The sequence below is a fragment of the Sceloporus undulatus genome, chromosome 1 (assembly GCF_019175285.1).
Source record: "Sceloporus undulatus isolate JIND9_A2432 ecotype Alabama chromosome 1, SceUnd_v1.1, whole genome shotgun sequence".
NCBI classification, from domain to species: domain Eukaryota; kingdom Metazoa; phylum Chordata; class Lepidosauria; order Squamata; family Phrynosomatidae; genus Sceloporus; species Sceloporus undulatus.
The window spans coordinates 7621216-7638442 of record NC_056522.1 but is presented as its reverse complement, the minus strand read 5'-3'; the positions used below and the strand labels follow the sequence as shown (position 1 = coordinate 7638442).

At 43.8% G+C, this 17227-nt stretch overlaps 1 protein-coding gene and 1 long non-coding RNA gene across 2 annotated transcripts in view; one reads left to right on the top strand and one right to left on the bottom strand.

Annotated features, from left to right (window-relative positions):
• Positions 1 to 512, top strand: part of LOC121936053 — a 5244-nt gene extending 4732 nt beyond the window's left edge. Inside the window, exon 3 of the long non-coding RNA XR_006104912.1 lies at positions 4 to 512. This is a non-coding gene — a long non-coding RNA (uncharacterized LOC121936053). The remainder of the gene's footprint in view (positions 1 to 3) is intronic.
• LOC121936038 (squalene synthase-like) overlaps positions 1 to 4914 on the bottom strand; it is a 27890-nt gene extending 22976 nt beyond the window's left edge. The window contains exons 1-2 of the mRNA XM_042477817.1: positions 4808 to 4914; positions 3427 to 3549 (exon numbers count right to left, since the gene is read on the bottom strand). Coding sequence (XP_042333751.1) covers positions 3427 to 3528 — 102 coding nt within the window. The 5' untranslated portion in view covers positions 3529 to 3549; positions 4808 to 4914. The remainder of the gene's footprint in view (positions 1 to 3426; positions 3550 to 4807) is intronic.
• Between the last annotated feature and the right edge of the window lie 12313 nt (positions 4915 to 17227).

The window sequence follows — 17227 nt, the reverse complement described above, 5'->3', positions numbered from 1 at the left end:
CAGGAAGAGGAAAAACTGCAACAACATCCTCTCCCCATTTGCCCTTTATGATGAAGAATAAAGAAGACACTGAATTTGTCCCTTCCATCACCATCACAATGTAGCTGTTTTTTGTTTTAAATCCCACAAGTTTTCCCTACAGGGATAAAGGCAGCTTGGGAGGCCAGCAAACTTGATCATGGTTCTTGAGAGGAAGGATTAGTCACTTTGTGTAGAAGGCAAATTCAATCTCTGCCCCAAATGGGCACAAGAGAATTGCTGTTTTGAAAAGAAAAATATCTCAAACCAATTTCTCGCTGCATCTCTAGGACTTAGCACTTCAGCAGGCTTTTTTTTAAGATGAAGAATAAAACCATTTGTCCCAAGGATACACATATTGCCCAATTTGTACCATAAACAGAAATACTCCCAAATGCATACTGGGTTAATAATCCCTGCATCTGTTGTTGTTGTGTGCCTTCAAATTGTTTCTGAACTATGGCAACCCTAAGGCAAACCAATGATGGGGTTTCTTGGCAAGATTTGTTTAGAGGTTTGTCAATGCCTTCCCCTGAGGCTGAGAGCATGTGACTTGTCCAAGGTAAATCAGTGGGTTTCCACGGCTGAGTGGGGATTTGAACCCTGGACTCCAGAGTCATAGTTCAAAGCTCAAACTACAAAACTACACTGGCATTAGGTCAACTAAAAAGGCTTGAGAATTGTGTGCGCACTTTTGAGATTTTCAGATCTCTTCATCAAGAAAGATGCTGCAAAAAGCAGGCAGTGGAGAGAAAGTGGACTTTACTCTGAATGCAGTTTTGAATGTGTGTGTGTGTATATATATATAAATTATTGTAACTCCCCAAATCCTTCAGCTAGCATGACAACTGTCCTTTCTGGCTGCGAGATTCTCAAAGAGGCAATCCAAAAATAATTTCCCCAAGCTCCAGCTTAAAGTCAAGTCATCCGCATGTTTCTTGAGATATCAGTGAGGAGGAAGAGATTGCGAACAAGCCAACAATGCACATTGGGCAATGGGTTGCGATCAGGTTTCAGAATATCTGCCAGGTTTGCCAGAAATATAGTTTGTCCCCCCATTTTGGAAATACAACATTCTGGTGATAGTTCAGTGTTGCTCAATGCTTGCTTCACAAAAGGAAAATTTCAAAACCAGCTGGCTGATGTAATTTGTTCCTTTGACAAACAGCATCTAGTAATTAGACGACGGTAAAAAGATAAGTATCATGAGAAATAATGAGAGATCTAGATCAGAATAAACTTTCTATTGCTATGTGTATTCTGTATTAAGTAATGATCATGCTACACTAAGTAACTGCAACTTTGCATTCTAATTGGAACAGATGGAATTGCCTCTTAAATTCTTGTAGAATAATATAGAAATAAATGATTTACAGTGGCACAGTTGAGGGGGAATTGCATATGCACTTCAATATGTCTGAAATGATGCACTTCAGCATTTATTGGCAGGTGCTGTTTGGGTCTTTGAGCTTCTGCTGGCCTAGACACAACCTCACTGCCCATGTGGCAATTTTAACCTCAGCTTTTAAAAAAGCACTTTGCACATGCTCAAATGACCTTTGGAATCTTCACATCTCTTAATCCGGGAACATGCTACCAACCCGTTGTCTCAGAGCACTCATCAGTATTTTTCATTGAAAAAATGGCCAGCCTCTGACATTTCAACATGCTGAATTTTATTCAACTTTCTATAAGGTAAAATATTCCACTTGCAACACCACATCCCTGTCTTTTTCCCTCACTGCATCACATTCATTAAGCTGAATGGATTATTTTAACAGACCCTAAATCCTATATTTTGAATACTCCACCGTGCAAAGGCTATGGCCTTAAAGAACAGGCTTGAAGTAGACAAATACATATGAGGACATACACTTTGGGAACCAGGCTAAGATCAACCACAGCTTCTTTGGACCTCGTGCCCCACATATTTATTTATTTTTTGGTTTTTTATTTATATACCGCTATTCCAAAGATCATTGTGGTGAACAGCAAGTAAGCTAATTAGCAAGTAAGCTAATTTTGACACATATGTGTCAAACTGTGACTCCCATCATCCACAGTCAGCTCAGTCCTTGGAAATTGGAGCCCAAGAAACCCAGGAGTCAACAGGGTGGAGGAGGTTGCTGTTGCTCCTGATAAGAAACAAGTGCAATGCACAGGCTAAGACAGGCATGTGGTTTGCCTAAAAACAATGTGCCAATGCAATTCACCCCACACCCTTGGCTTGTGAACCACAATTTCTTCGCTTGCTTCCTCCACTTTTAAAGCCTATTAAATTCAAATTACAAATCCCAAGTTTCTGTAGGATAGAGTCATGGCAGATAACTGCTTTAATTCTGCAGTGTGGCTACATCCCAAGTCACTCCAGGAGGCTGACAGGTGAGAGACCAATAATACAAGCCAGAAAAATACAAGATATAGTGAATTCTGGAGATGATGATAATGATGATGATGATGATACAACCCGGTCCCCTCGTAATAGATTGGCCTACAATTTCTCAATAGTCATGCTGGCTAGAATGATGGAGGTTATAGTTCAACAAAGCTGGAAGGCACCAGGGTCAAGGAAGATTCAACCCTGGTTCCCAAAGTACCTGGACCCTTAAGTAACTTCTTTTTTCAAGGTTGCTGTTTCTTCTTTTTCTTTTGGGAGAGCATAGTCTTTCAAAGGCAATGCATGCAAAACACAGCAAGGTGTGCTAAAATTATCTGCTCAGAGGACAGAAGATCATTTACAGCATGTGATGTTGGTGGGTGGGCAGTGAACAAAGTAAAACACAATTCATATGAAGTGTCCGGAGCTAGCAAGTCCAGAACGGCTTTTTGGGTTTAAAATCCATTTTGTGTGTGTGTGTGTGTCTATGTGCACACCAAGTTCGCTTTGGGCGATCCTATGATTTTCAGAGGGTTTTCTTAGACAAGGAAAACTCAGAAGTGGTTTGCCTTTACCCTCCTCTGAAATATGCCTCAGGTGGTTTATTTCACAGAAAGGAACTGACAAAACCACCTCTAGGTACTCTTTGCCCAAGAAGTTCATGGGGTCACCATAAGATGACAGGCAACTTGAAGACACAAACACACACACACAGAGTGAAAAAGGGAGAGGTGAGTGGTGAGTTAACACTACCAGCACATTCCCTCCCAACACAGACACACAAAAACAGCTAATCAGGCCACTCAGGTTGATTCCATTGATCATCTGAACATGTGCAAAGTGCATTTTTTCTGAGACGCAGGTTTCCAGACTCCCGTGAGGTTATACAACAAGAACAACAACACATAGTTGTGTGAATAACAAACCTGCGTAAAGCCTATAAAAAGAGGACCAGAACAAAGGCTGTCAGCAACCAAACTAAAAACAGAGCAGAAGAGGTGCCCAGTCGACACAGAGGCGCACCAACTTACCTGGTCCATCTTGGGCATCACAGTCTTGTAACCTCCCATCTTGAACCGCACCAAGTTGTAGAGCTCCTCAGGGTGACCCAGCCATTTCTTCAACAGCTCCATCGCTGGAAAATTTTGTGTGTACTGGGGAGGAAAAAGCAGCCATGTGATTCAGTTCAATGAGGGGGGAAAGATCACGATCACCCCTTCCCCAAATTACCTACCTAGATACCAATTACCTCTGTTGTTGTGTCTCTCCAAGTTGTTTCCAACATAAGGTGACCCCTTTAAGAGGTTTCCTTGGCAAGATGTGTTCAGAGGAGGTTGCCTTCCTCTGAGGCCGAGAGAGTGGCCACCCAGTGGGTTCCCAGCGCTGAGCTGGGAATTGAAGCCTGGCCCAGTGTTCGAACCATTACGCCATGCTGGCTCCCCAATGCATAGATATGTATGTGTGTCAATATACATATAAAGGAGCCAATATATATGGATATATTTTGGTAATTGGTGTGTGGGTGTGGGTGTGTGAGCCAGTGTGGCATAGTAGTTTGAGCATTGGACTGTGACTGGAGACCAGGATTCGATCCCTGCTCAGCCATGGGTGTTCTTGGGGAAGTCACACTCTCTCAGCCTCAGGGGAAGGCCATGGCAAACCTCCCCTGAACAAATCTTGCCAAGAAAACTCTACGCCTTAGGGTCACCATAAGCTGAAAATGATCTGAAGGCATGCAACACAATATATACATACACACACACCCATGCACATATATACATATATCTATATACACGTATATACATACTGTAATCTTAGTCCTGGGGTTGCCATGAGTCAAAGTCAACCTCACGACAGCTAACAACAACATATGTACAGTATATATACGCACATATATATGCACATATATATTCACACAGGCAGACAGACAGACATACACACATATATACATATACACACACGCATAAACATGTATATACACACATACACACCATATACACGTAAACATATATGTATATACACACATACTCATGTGTACACACATATATGTATACACAAACATATACACTCACACATAAACATATATAAAAACACATATACTCATATATATATATATATATATATATATATATATATAAAATCACACACACACACACACAGGTATATACTGTACACATATACATATACACAAATAGATACACACATAGATACATATACTCATGCACGTATATATATATATATATACACACATACACACACATTTATGTATACATACACACACATATGTACACACACACACATATATACAGGCATACCCATTCAGACACATGCCCTGTATGCAGTCTCTCTATCTCCTCTACCCCAGAGACCCCTATATGCCCATTCCCCCTTCCCTCCCTCCCTCGATGCTACCTGGGGCTCCTTCCCTTCTGCCTCCCCAGCTGCGTCTCTGCCTCGAAATGCTCAGCAGCCAACCTAAGGCATCATCATCATCCTCTATTTCCCTCCCCTCTCCGTTCTGTTGCACTCCCACCTTGGAAACCAACGTCACCTAGCAGCAGCCAATCAGCGCCCGGCGCACCTGCCTCGGGAGCCTGATAAGAGGGCCTTGCTGGCCGCGCGTGGCTCGCACCAGGAAGACAGCGGCCAATGAGGACGTTTCGGGGCTGGGGTGACGGACGCTCGGTGCCCCGTGATTGGCTCTCCGGAGCCCGGGGGCGGAGTCAAACCACTCAGAAGCGACGAGGGCGCCGGGTTTCTTAAAGGCGCCGAGCCCCTTTTATTGGCCATTGTTTGCCCCAGAATCTTTTCATCCTATAATATTCCGCACTGCAGAATTGACTCAGTTTGATACCGCTTTAACTGCCACGGTTCCATCTTATGGAATCTTGGGATTAGTAGAATGAAGCGACAAAAGACAACACTAATACACTACAGATGCTATAAATACTTGCTATATTGTAACATATTTCATATGTTTTAAATTTTAAATTTTATTGCATAAATTATTATTTTATTTTATTTGGGTTATTTTGATTGTTTTTAATGCCTTGTGTATACTGTGTGTATATATATATATATATATATATATATATATATATATATATATGTTGTGGCCCACTTGGGAGAAAAGTGGGATAAATAATAATAATAATAATAATAATATGTTTATTTGTACGGCGTCACAGGCTTTTTACACACCGCTTCTTCACAAAGGAGAGGAAAACAATCCAAAATGGAAACAAAAAGCCACAACCAAGATTATAAAATCAATAAAATATTACTACAACCAAGTTAAAACAAAACTATATAATAATATGTAATAATAATAATATATTGTTATTATATAATAACATAATAATATAGCGATATTAAAACCCCGTCCAATAAATACATACAAAATACACAATATAAAAAAAACACAAAATCATTGTGTTTAATCTCTACAAAACACAATACCTCAAATTGACAGACAAATGAAACAATGGAAACAACACAACACAATGTCAGCATATATTGAAACATGATTAAACACAATTCGCATTTCGACATACAGTACTGATATATACACACATACACACACCAAGACCGACAAAAATCTCTGCGTAATGTCAAGTTTTTACCTCACAACTAAAGTGAGGGAACTAAAAGTTTGGATTTAACACATAAATAAGTATATGATTATAGATACAGATATAGATATATGAAACTAATAGAGATGAAATTATATGAAAGGCAGTTTTTTTAAATACACACCACACACATGTCCTCTATAGGGAGTGTTTGGACTTCGGGCTCCTTTAAATTCAAATTACCTTTTAAATTCTTCACAACCCTCTCAAAACATTTATTTTTTAAATGCTGTGCCAAGAATACAGACTTAATTGGGGTTTTTTTAAAAATTTAAGATGAAGAAATAGGTAAAGAAGTGTTTGAGGGATGAGCGTGCCCCATGAAGTTTATGGATATTAGGAACACACACCCATGAATCTATAGCGACTGATTTAAACAGACATCATGCGTTGTGCGAAGTAATAATACACGTGTAATGGGAGTTTCTAAAAGTTTGTATATCAGCCGATGGAAAACTGAGATAAGGAAAGCTTGCGACAGAAAATGGCGCATAAATATGGTGTGAAACTTGGGGCAGAGATGTGCCAACTTGCCTGAGGCAGCCCTTCTTGCAGGACTGTGATTAATACATTGGAAAATTGCTGCTTCACTCGCTTTTTCCTGATTAATTTGGTTAGGTACTTTGGTACTTAGAAATCTGCACCGTCCACACATAAACTTCCTATATTTATATTTCTATATATATAGTTTTATCTTTTTAAAATATGTTTTATTCTTTTAATAACTATCTGTTTTAATACTGTAATAATTTAATTTCTTTTTGATGTTTTTAATTGTACTGTTTTTAATGCTGTGAAACCGCTCAGAGTCCCAGTCCTGTGAAAAGAGCAGGATACAAATAAATAAATAATAGTATTTTATTTCTATCCCACCTCTCCAATAAGATCAAGGCAGCTGACAATAACAATAAAATGCATACAATATAAAAATAAATGCCTCTGTCCCCTTCTATGGAGACATATCTGTGGCTCCCATCATCCCTGCAATATCTGTCCAAAACTGGAGGAATAAAGATCTGAATTGCAATAGAGTCAAATGTATATTCATCACATAGCAGCCTTCTAGTGACTACATGATTGTTATCTAATGTTATTTTAATTAGTTCTCTGCATCATTATAATGTGTTCTGCTACTGCTGATTTTTCTGGCTGACCCAGTAGCTGTACACATTATAGTAGCAGAACACATTATAAACCATCCTGGGCACAAAATGCAGTTTGAAAACACTGAAATTCTGGACCATGCCTACAACTCTCAGGTCAGGATGCACAGGGAAGCCATTGAAATCCACAAACACTTGGACAACTTCAACAACAAAGAAGAAACCCTTAAAGTGAACAAAGTTTGGCTACCAGTCTTGAAGAACACCAAAACCAGCAATACACACACACACACACACACACACACACACACTCTTCCAGGTTTAGCATTCTCTGAAGATGCCAGCCACAGATGCTGGCAAATATCAGGAATAAACTCTTCTAGAACATGGACACATTGCCCGAAAAACCCACAAAAAACCTATGGATGCCGGCCACGAAAGCCATCGACTTCACAGTTGCAAAACATTTTCAGCTGAGCATAAACCATTACTCATGAGAGATTGTGGACTCTTTGTCATGCAACTGTGACATAAGAAAATTAAAATTACCTAACCACATCTTTGCTCAGCCCTACTCCCATATCTGCAAAATGAAAATGATCAGGTTGCTACAAGGGTACCTGAGCCAATGCAGCAAAAGTGTTTTGCATGGTCAGGTGCATAAAGGGTGGTGCATAAAGTGTGGAATATTGGAAAGAATACATTGCAATGCTTCCACTTTTTGGCGGATCTACTTTAGCTTATTTACTCTTCCCTCACCATGCTGTGGCTTCCCACCTCACCACCTCTCTTTGCATCATTGCACAACATTGCTGCTTCTCCAACCCACCTGTCCTCTTTGCCTCACCTCACATTGCAGTTGCCTCCATCCCTTTCACTTAACCTACCTCCATGCCTCCCATCATCTCTTCTCTTCTTGGCTGCAATCTGAACTGCAGAAATAATATAGTTTGAGACCACTTTAACCACCAAAGAAACAATTCTAATTTACAAGGCACAATAAATAATAGGTTATTTTAAATCACATGGCCACCTTGTGAAATTCATCACAAACATTCTCATTTAGCGGATGAGTAAGTGAGTAAGAAAATAAAGGAATTAAAGGATGGGAGAGGGATGGGAACTCTATAGATTCAAATTAAATATTTTATTGCATGATCAGATAAAAATTAGGAGCTGCCTCACCCTTGATAGTAGGCTTAAAAAACAATTGCAACTACACAGGTTTCTTCTATCTAAAAGCTATCAGACTTAGCTTAAAAATAAAATAAGCCTGTTAGCTATTTTAAAGGTCTTTTTAAAAGAAAAACTTGAGCTTCAGGTTTACCAACATGAGAAAAATATGCAGATAACACCTCTGGCTTCCAGCAATTACAATGAAAAAGGACACCAGAAAGAGAACGGTTATATTTCCAGTTTTGAAATCGTAAAAATTGTAATGATTGGCATCTGCCCTAAAACAGTATTGCATCAATGACTAGAGCAGGAATTTCGTTCATAGCACTTCTAAAAGTAAACATAAGAAGAGTCTTTCTAGATCAGACCAAAGAGATATGCCTAGTAGTCTGCCATTTTACTACTTATGTGGCAATCCAAGCATGCTGCATAAAGGGAGGATGATAGAGATTTATAGAATTTTGCATTCTCCAGAGGAAAAGCAAACCAGTGACAATTGAAACACCTTATGAAAGCACTCTACAAAACAATAGAATCCACATCACATAAAATCCTAGAATCACAGAGTTGGAAAAGACCTCAAGGGCCATCCAGTCCAGCCCCAATATGCCATGCAGGGAGACACAATCAAAGCACCCTGACACATGGCCATCCAGCCTCTGTTTAAAAACCTCCCAAGAAGGAGACTTTGGTCCAAAACATACTGCAGACATAATCCACTTTGAGAACGCTTTAACTGCCCTGGTTCAGTCGCCCTTATCAGATGAGTCTTGAACTGGGGGACTTCAGCACTGGGCGGTTCGAATTAACGTTATTTCGCTCAATACGATCATACCATCATTCGAATGGCCCAATCCGAATGCACGTGAATGCGCGAGATGCCAAACTGAATGCGTTCTGGATCCTCTTTTTGGAGCGTGTTGGCCAGTGTGCTGATAAGGGGATTGGCAATATCCTGGATTGGGGCTCTGTTCGATCTCAGTGCGAATGGCTCTGGTGTGACCACCCTGTCCTGAATTCCATCGCATAGAATCACAGAGTTGGAAAAGACCTCAAGGGCCGATCCGATTCCATCCCCGATATTGCCATGCAGGGAACACAAATCAAAGCACACTGACACATGCCATCCACCCTCTGGTTTAAAAACGCATCCCAAGAAGAGACTTTGGTCCAAAACATACGTGTAGCAGACTAATCCCTTTTGATAACGCTTTAAACTGCCCTGGTTCAGTGCTAGGGAAGTTTGGAATTTAGTTTGTGTGAGACATTAGCCGTCCTCGTGTCAGGCAGTCTGGTCCACAATAAACTGACAGTTCCCAGGATTACCTAGCCCCGTATCCAAGGCATTTAATGTGGTTTCAAACTGGATTATTTCTCAGGGGGTGTGGTGGACCGTCCATCACACTTTTTTTGAGGGAGCACCTTCCACATCCTCTCTTACTGTCCCTGACATTCTTCCTAACTTTGTGGTGTAATCTCTCCGACAGACATATCCAATTAACAAATTATTATATATATTATTATGATGAGTATATTACAGATTATTATTTCCTCCTGGTCCCACATCTGGATGCATCCCGGTCCGAAGCATTCTCTGCTGACCAATTTTTGAAATCGGAGCTCTCCAACTTTGAAAAACTGGCTGGCTGAGAGATTCGCCACCCACCCCTGTCAGCTTTGTCTCACTTCACATTGCAATTAGAATAGAAATCAGTGCATTGAAGAACTACATGGCCATCCAGTCCAACCCCCGGCCATGTCGGAAGCACAAGTCAAGCATTCCCCAACAGATGGCCAGACTTAAAAGACCTCCTAAAAGAGAAACCACAGCCACTCTACAATGGAATTTTGTTCCACTGGTCCAAAGTGGCTATACGTCACAAATTTTTACGTAATTCTTGAATTTGAATCTCTTGATGTAGGGGTGATCTCCTCCCCCTCATAAACTGTCATCTTCAGCCTGGGTGGAGCAATTGTTGCCAACCAAGCGCGTCGTAAGTATAATTCCTTAAATTTTTTCCAGGAACACCGCTGAATCCCCCCAATCACACGTAATATTCAGTCACATTCCGAAAATTCCCATATGTTAAATGGCAGATGGTTTTCAAATAACGTAAACATAGTTGATAAAAATAATTGTAACTTATTTCAATCCTCAAAATCACCATTGAACCAAAGAAGAATCTTTCAGTCCTTTTAAATATTTATTTTGACATGAAGGAGGTCAGGAAGCTTGTGCAAATAGAAATGTGTTCAGATGCAACCACACTGCAGAATACATCCAGTTTTAACACCCTTTTTAATTGCCCTTCTCTTACTAAATCCTGAATTTCTCTCTATCTTTAGTAAGATGCAGCCTGAGTTGTGTCCAACAACACATTGCAAATAATCCATTTGAGACTGCTTTACTGCCCTTCCTTGCATGGAAACCCTAATTGTATTTTATTATGAAGCGCGTTTTGTGCCACAATAACTACAATTCCCAATTCCCTAGCACTCCCAGAAGTTAAACGTCACAAACTGATTATTTCTCAGTTTTTTGTACCTCGTTTATTAACTCTCGAGTCCAATCCATACTGTCAAAATACTCGCTTTGCCAGCTTGTCCCTTCCTGCTCATCGTCTCTTTAACCCTTGAATTGCTTTTTATTTAGAAAGCTCTTCCACAATTCAACTACAATTCCCATTGGCATCTCGTAATCGACTTAAGTCTAGGAAAGTTCATGCTCCAACTTTTCTTTCCAGTGAGCCTCAAAAGTGGCTACAAATCTATCTCACATCATCACACCATTACTATTATATTTAATCCAAATGCAGCTGAAGAAGTGACTGAAATTGCCAACACTATATCCTGTAGACCATTCCTGGGGCTGTGATCTGGAAGCGTGGAGGCAATTCCCTTGTCAAACCAGGGAATCCTGGGAATGTTTGAACACGGCTTTTACTGGCAGCCAGGGCTCCATGCATGGAATTCGGGCTTGGTTGTTTGCCCGAATCCCGTCACTCAGGGAGCCTTGCAGTTAGAAGCAGTGCCAAACTGGATTATTTCGCAGTATGGATGGCAATGGAAAAGGGAACGAAAGAGAGCCACAACCAAATTCTTGGAAGACAGGGCAGAAGGGGTGCCCAACTGACCACCGGTGCTGCCCCATGCTCAGAGGCATATTAATCACTAACACCACACCCACATCAGGGACATTACATTCAAATCACCACAACCCAATGGTCCTCAAAGTAAACAACAACCTGAGAGGTAGGCTTGGGGCACCCTGCCCAAGCGCAGAATTCAGAAATTAAATGTCACTCTCAGGCACACACAAAGTCCCACAACATCAATCCAGGATACAATGATCAAGTATGTGCCTTTGTGTGCCTTGAAACTTTGTCTTACTTTGGAAATCCAAGGCAATTGGGATTAAAGCCAGCCAGATTTCCTCACCTCGCCTTCTTCTTCCAGCACTTTTGCCCCTGGAGCTGAGAATGCTGAGGGGGGGGGGCAATAACACTGTCCTCTCTCTGATGGCTGAACTATTCCTCCAACGGGCTTGCCCGTCCTGGCTCTCAGAGGGAGCATGAGAAGAGAGAGAGAGAGAGAGGAAGAGTTTTCTCCAGCCCTCGTGGCTGAAAACTGTTACACTCCAAAGGGTTTTGGTTGCTCTGCAGCAGCTGGCGCTGAAACGGCCAAAGGCACGGAAAAAGGCACTGAAATTACAGCAGGCGCGGAACACACAGAAAAGCTCTGAAAAGTCCCCGTTCGTGTGAAAGTCGCGAAATTGGCAACACTGGGAGGGAGTGAATAGGCTGGCCCCAGCCCACACAGGGGCTAGCACGAAGATAGAGGCTCCCTCCTCCATAACTGTCATCCTTCAGCCTGGGAGGGATGAGAAAGGCTGGCCCAGCTCCACCGGGCTAGCCCGAAGATAGAGGCGCTCTCCCTCCATAACTGTCATCCTTCAGCCTGGGAAGGAGAGAATAGGCTGCCAGAGCTCCATCAGGGCTAGCCCGAGATAAGGGCGCCTCCCTCCAAACTGTCATCCTTCGGCCTGGGAGGGAGAGAATAGGCTGGCCAGCTCCATCAGGGCAGCCTAAGACAGGGCTCCTCCCTCCATAACTGTCATCCTTCGTCCTGGGATGGGTGGGGGAGGGGTGAATGCTGGCCAGCTACACCAGGACTAGCCTGAAATAATGGCTCCTCCCCCCATAACGTCATCCTTCGGCCGGGAGGGAGGGAATAGGCAGCCCAGCTCAACAAGGGCTAGCCGAAGAAGAGCCCTCCCTCTAGCATCTGCCTAGTGTCCAGGCATCAGAGGGTGAGAAAACCACTGGACTTCATCCTTCTTCCCACCATCATTCCCTTCCCTTTGTGTTGTGCTTTTAGATTGTAAGCCTTAGAGCATGGAACCGCTTATAAAAAATATTTAACGTCGCTCTGAGAGCCATTAGGCCTGAGGGGCGGGGTTAATACGTAAAATACTAATATAAATAAATAAATAAAATTACCTTTGCCTTCCCTCTGAGGTTGAGAGGGTATGACTTGCTCATGTTCACCAGTGGGTTTCCATCGCTAAGTAGGCATTCAATTCGTGGCCTGTTACAGACAGACCAAAATAAGCTGCTTCGAGTCACTTTGGAGGTATGGTATTTCAATGAGCGTGCGTCCTAAGAGTCCCAAAGCCACACCAAATTGCACTCCATCCTTAGAACAGTAGTGTGGCTTTGGTGCCGCTTTTGGACTCTTAGGAAGACGCACGCATCATTGACTACACATACCTCCAAAGTGACTCAAAGCAGCTTTAATTTTGGCCTGTCTGTAACAGGCCTTAGTGCTCCAGTATCTTAGTTCCGTGCTCAAACCTCTAACACAATAAGCAACAACCAGCAGTAATGTTTCTGTTCTATTCCCAACCTGTCTCATGGTTCAGAACCAGGAGTTTTATAAAAAGTGGGAAAGATGAGGATGCTAAAGCATTAAGGAATGGGCAAACAGAAAAGACAGCTGTCCCACTTCTTAGTAACATTGGACAATGCAAAGGTATAAAAATGCTGTAAGGGCCCGTGGTGGATATACTCGTTTTTGGTTCCAGATGCCCATGGATACCAAAATCCGTGGATGCTGAAGTCCATTAAATACATTTGCATAGTAAAATGGATGATTATATAAATGGCAAAATCAAAATTGATTTTTGGAATTTGTATAAATTTTTAGTCTGCCCCCAGAAGGTGGAATCCTGCCTTGCAGAAGGCGGAGGTCCTGCCCACTGACAGGTGCAGGAACACTTTGAGTTTGGGCATTGGTCTCTAAAATGTTTCAGGAGTCTAGTCAATCAACAGCAGCCCTGGCTGCTTTAAACTAGATCGAGGGGCTGCTGTATAGCACTATATTTATACCAAAACATCCTGGGGCAGAACCAAGATGAAAGATTAGATTCTGCCAAAGTGTTTCCTCCCAGAAACAAATGGCCAGGGGTTGCAGTAAACTATTTGGAATGATTGTTGTGGATACCTCTACAAAAGTTTTGCTTTCCTACGGCCGGAACATCCCTTTCCTGAGTATGCAAAGCAGTCACCTCTTTGGCCATGGACCCATTGTCTCCCCCTAACGACAAAAGGGATATACTGGTGCCTCTGAGATCTCATCATGGTGGGTACCCCCCTTGTCCCTTGCTAACACTAACTACACTTTTCCAAGTGTAAAGTGGCCAGACTTCTGCAGTGATGTCATCCTAGGTCATCCCTGTTTAATATTAAACTTGATATCAGATATCAGGGGAGATCAGGGGATATGGTCCCAAGATCACAATTGTGGGATTCCTGAACCCAGGATGTTCGAGTCCCATAAATAGAATGACTTAGTAAATTGGTGTCCTTATTTTAAAAGTGCCCAAAATAAAGGTTTGCTTTTTTGGAAGTATCAAGACCACACGTCGAAATTCTGCCAGGGCTGGCCCCAGCCCCCTTCCAGACCATGGGGAGAGGCAGGTGACCCACAGCTGCCATCGCTGCAAACAATGTCTATAAGGGGAAGGAACATCCTCTTCAGTACCACCCAGCACTCCACCTCGTGCTTGATGGACCAGGCTCCGTAGTGCAGGTTATAGCCATCAACCAGGAACATCCATGACCTCAGTCCCAGATCAGTGATGCTTTCCTGACCTTGGCCTTCTTTTGCCCAGAACTCAGCTCTTTGTTGACCAGCTGGATGAGCTCCGAGTGTCAAAAGGGAGGAAGTAGGCAATTCATTGATCTCCCAAGAGTTCGTCCTCGTGAAGTGAGCCCAGAATTAGGCGGATGACTTTCCCTTGAACTGCTTGGAGATGGTTAATAATACTAATTCATAATAATAATAAAATAAGTTTTATTTATAGACCGCTATTCCGCATGATGCATAAGCGTGTAAATAAAAATCGCAATACAAATTACCCCAACCCACCCCCTCACTCCCTCCAGGCGGGCGATGACTTTGGCCATGGAGGGAGGGCCCTGTCTCTTCAGGGTAGTCCCGATGGTGTGGACCCGCCCTCTCACCTCCTCCAGGAGAGATGATACAGTTGGCCATGGAGGGAGGACCTGGTCCGTTTAGGGCAGTCGCCTATGGTGTTGGACCCGCCCCCTCACTCCCCCAGGCTGATGATGACAGTGGGCCATGGAGGGGGCTCGTCCCTTCAGGGCAGTCCCGATGGTGTTGGACCCGCCTCTCACTCCCTCCATGCTGAATGATGACAGTTGGCCATGGAGGGGGGCTCTGTCCTCAGGGTAGTCCCAATAGTGTTGGACCCGCCCTCTCACTCCCTCCAGGCTGGATGATGACGTTGGCCGTGGAGGGAGGGCTCTGTCCTTTAGGGCAGTCCCGAGGGTGTTGGACTCCGCCCTCTCCTTATCTTGTCTGCATCGGGATGTCATCCAGTTTTTCGGCAATCCCTTTGCGTTCAATCCATGGCTTCCTGCCGCATGCAAGGCATGCTGGGCGATCTCGTTGCTGGCCACATTGGAGGTCATGAGTGAGATGGCGTCTTAGCTTGAGGGTCTTCCCTGCTCATTTGGTCACCTCCCTTCATCAAAGACTGCAACATGATGGTAGACAATCTGGGTGGGCCTTGTGTCCCCTTCATCGAAGAGGACCACCGCATTTGGGCCTGCTTATGGCTTCTTGGTGTCGAGCTGCCCGCTTTCCTCGTGACCAACGTACCCCGGAGGGACTCTGTCGACGAAGTTATTCTGGATCAGCTCCACATCAGTGAGTACCAGGCAGCGTGGACAAGCTGCTTGGTAAAGTGAGGAAAACACCTGCCCTCTCGACCCTTGCCCATCATGTGGCTGGCCTCCAGGGGGGGGGAGGTGCATCTTGTGCCTGAGAGGGGGAGCGAGTCAGGCAGGACCCAGCAACCATCAGGGATTGCCTTAAGGAAGAGGCTCCTCCCTCTTTTAACTTGTCATCTTGGCCCTGAGAGGGAGCGATCAGGCAGACCCAGCTCCATCGGGACGTGCCTGAAGGAGAGACTCCTCCCCTTTTAACTGTCACTTGCATGACGGGCATTTCAGGCAGACCCAGCAACATCAGGGACTGCCTGAAGGAAAGCTCCTCCCCCTTCTTTAACTGTCATCTTGGCCTGGAGATAGCGATCAGCAGACCCAGCACATCAGGGATTGCCTGAAGGAAGAGCGCCTCCCTCTTTTAACTGTCCTCTTGTCCTGAGAGGGAGCGATCAGGCAGACCCAACAACATCAGGGTTGCCTGAAGGAAGAGGCTCCTCCCTCTTTTTAACTGTCTCTTGGCATGACAGGGAGCGCTATCAGCAGACCCAGCTCCATCAGGGACTGCCTAAGGAAGGGCTCCTCCCTCTTTAACTGTCATCTTGGGCCTGAGAGGGAGCGTATCAGGCACAACCCACACATCAGGGACTGCCTGAAGGAGAGGCTCCTCCCTCTTTAACTGTCATCTTGGCCTGAGAGGGAGCGTCAGGCCGACCCAGCTCCATCAGGACTGCCTGAAGGAAGATGCCCTCCCTCTTTTAACTGTCATCTTGGCCTAAGAGGGAGCGATCAGGCAGACCCGCTCCATCAGGGACTGCCTGAAGGAGGCTCCTCCCTCTTTTAACTGTCATCTGGCCTGAGAGGGAGCGATCAGGCAGACCCAGCAACATCAGGGACTGCCTGAAGGAAGAGGCTCCTCCCTCTTTTAACAGTCTCTTGGCCTGAGAGGGGACGATCAGGCGACCCAGCTTCATCAGGGACTCCTGAAGGAAGAGCTCCTCCTCTTTTAACTGTCATCTTGGCCTGAGAGGAGCGATCAGGCAAACCCAGCAACATCAGGGATTGCCTGAAGGAAGAGGCTCCTCCCTCTTTTAACTGTCATCTTGGCCTGAGAGGGAGCGATCAGGCAGACCCAGCTTCATCGGGACTGCCTAAGGAGAGGCTCCCCCCTCTTTTAACTGTCATCTTGGCCTGAGAGGAGCGATCAGGCAGACACAGCAACATCAGGGATGCTGAAGGACGAGACTTCTCCCTCCTTAATGTCACCTGTATTTTGTATTGTATGGGTTGCATTTTTACTGTACACCGCTATATCATTGCGGAATAGAGGTCTATAAATAAAACATATTATTTATTATTATTTATTATTATTATTATTATTATTATTATTATTATTATATTATTATTAGTATCATTGAGGAGATTCCTCACGGAATAATCATGCATCCTTTATGGAAGGGCATGTTCCATCTTGTCTGAAGGAAGCGCGCTTAACCCCATGGATAGACAACTACAGGCATGTTTCTTTGCTGTCGTTTTTGAGCAAGGTAGTCGAGAGGGCGGTTGCTCTCTGCCTCCAAGCTGTCTTGGATGAAATGATTATCTAGACCCATCATTTCAAACCGCTTCAACAGGCTTTGTGGGTTGAGACTGCCATGGTTGCTGACTGAC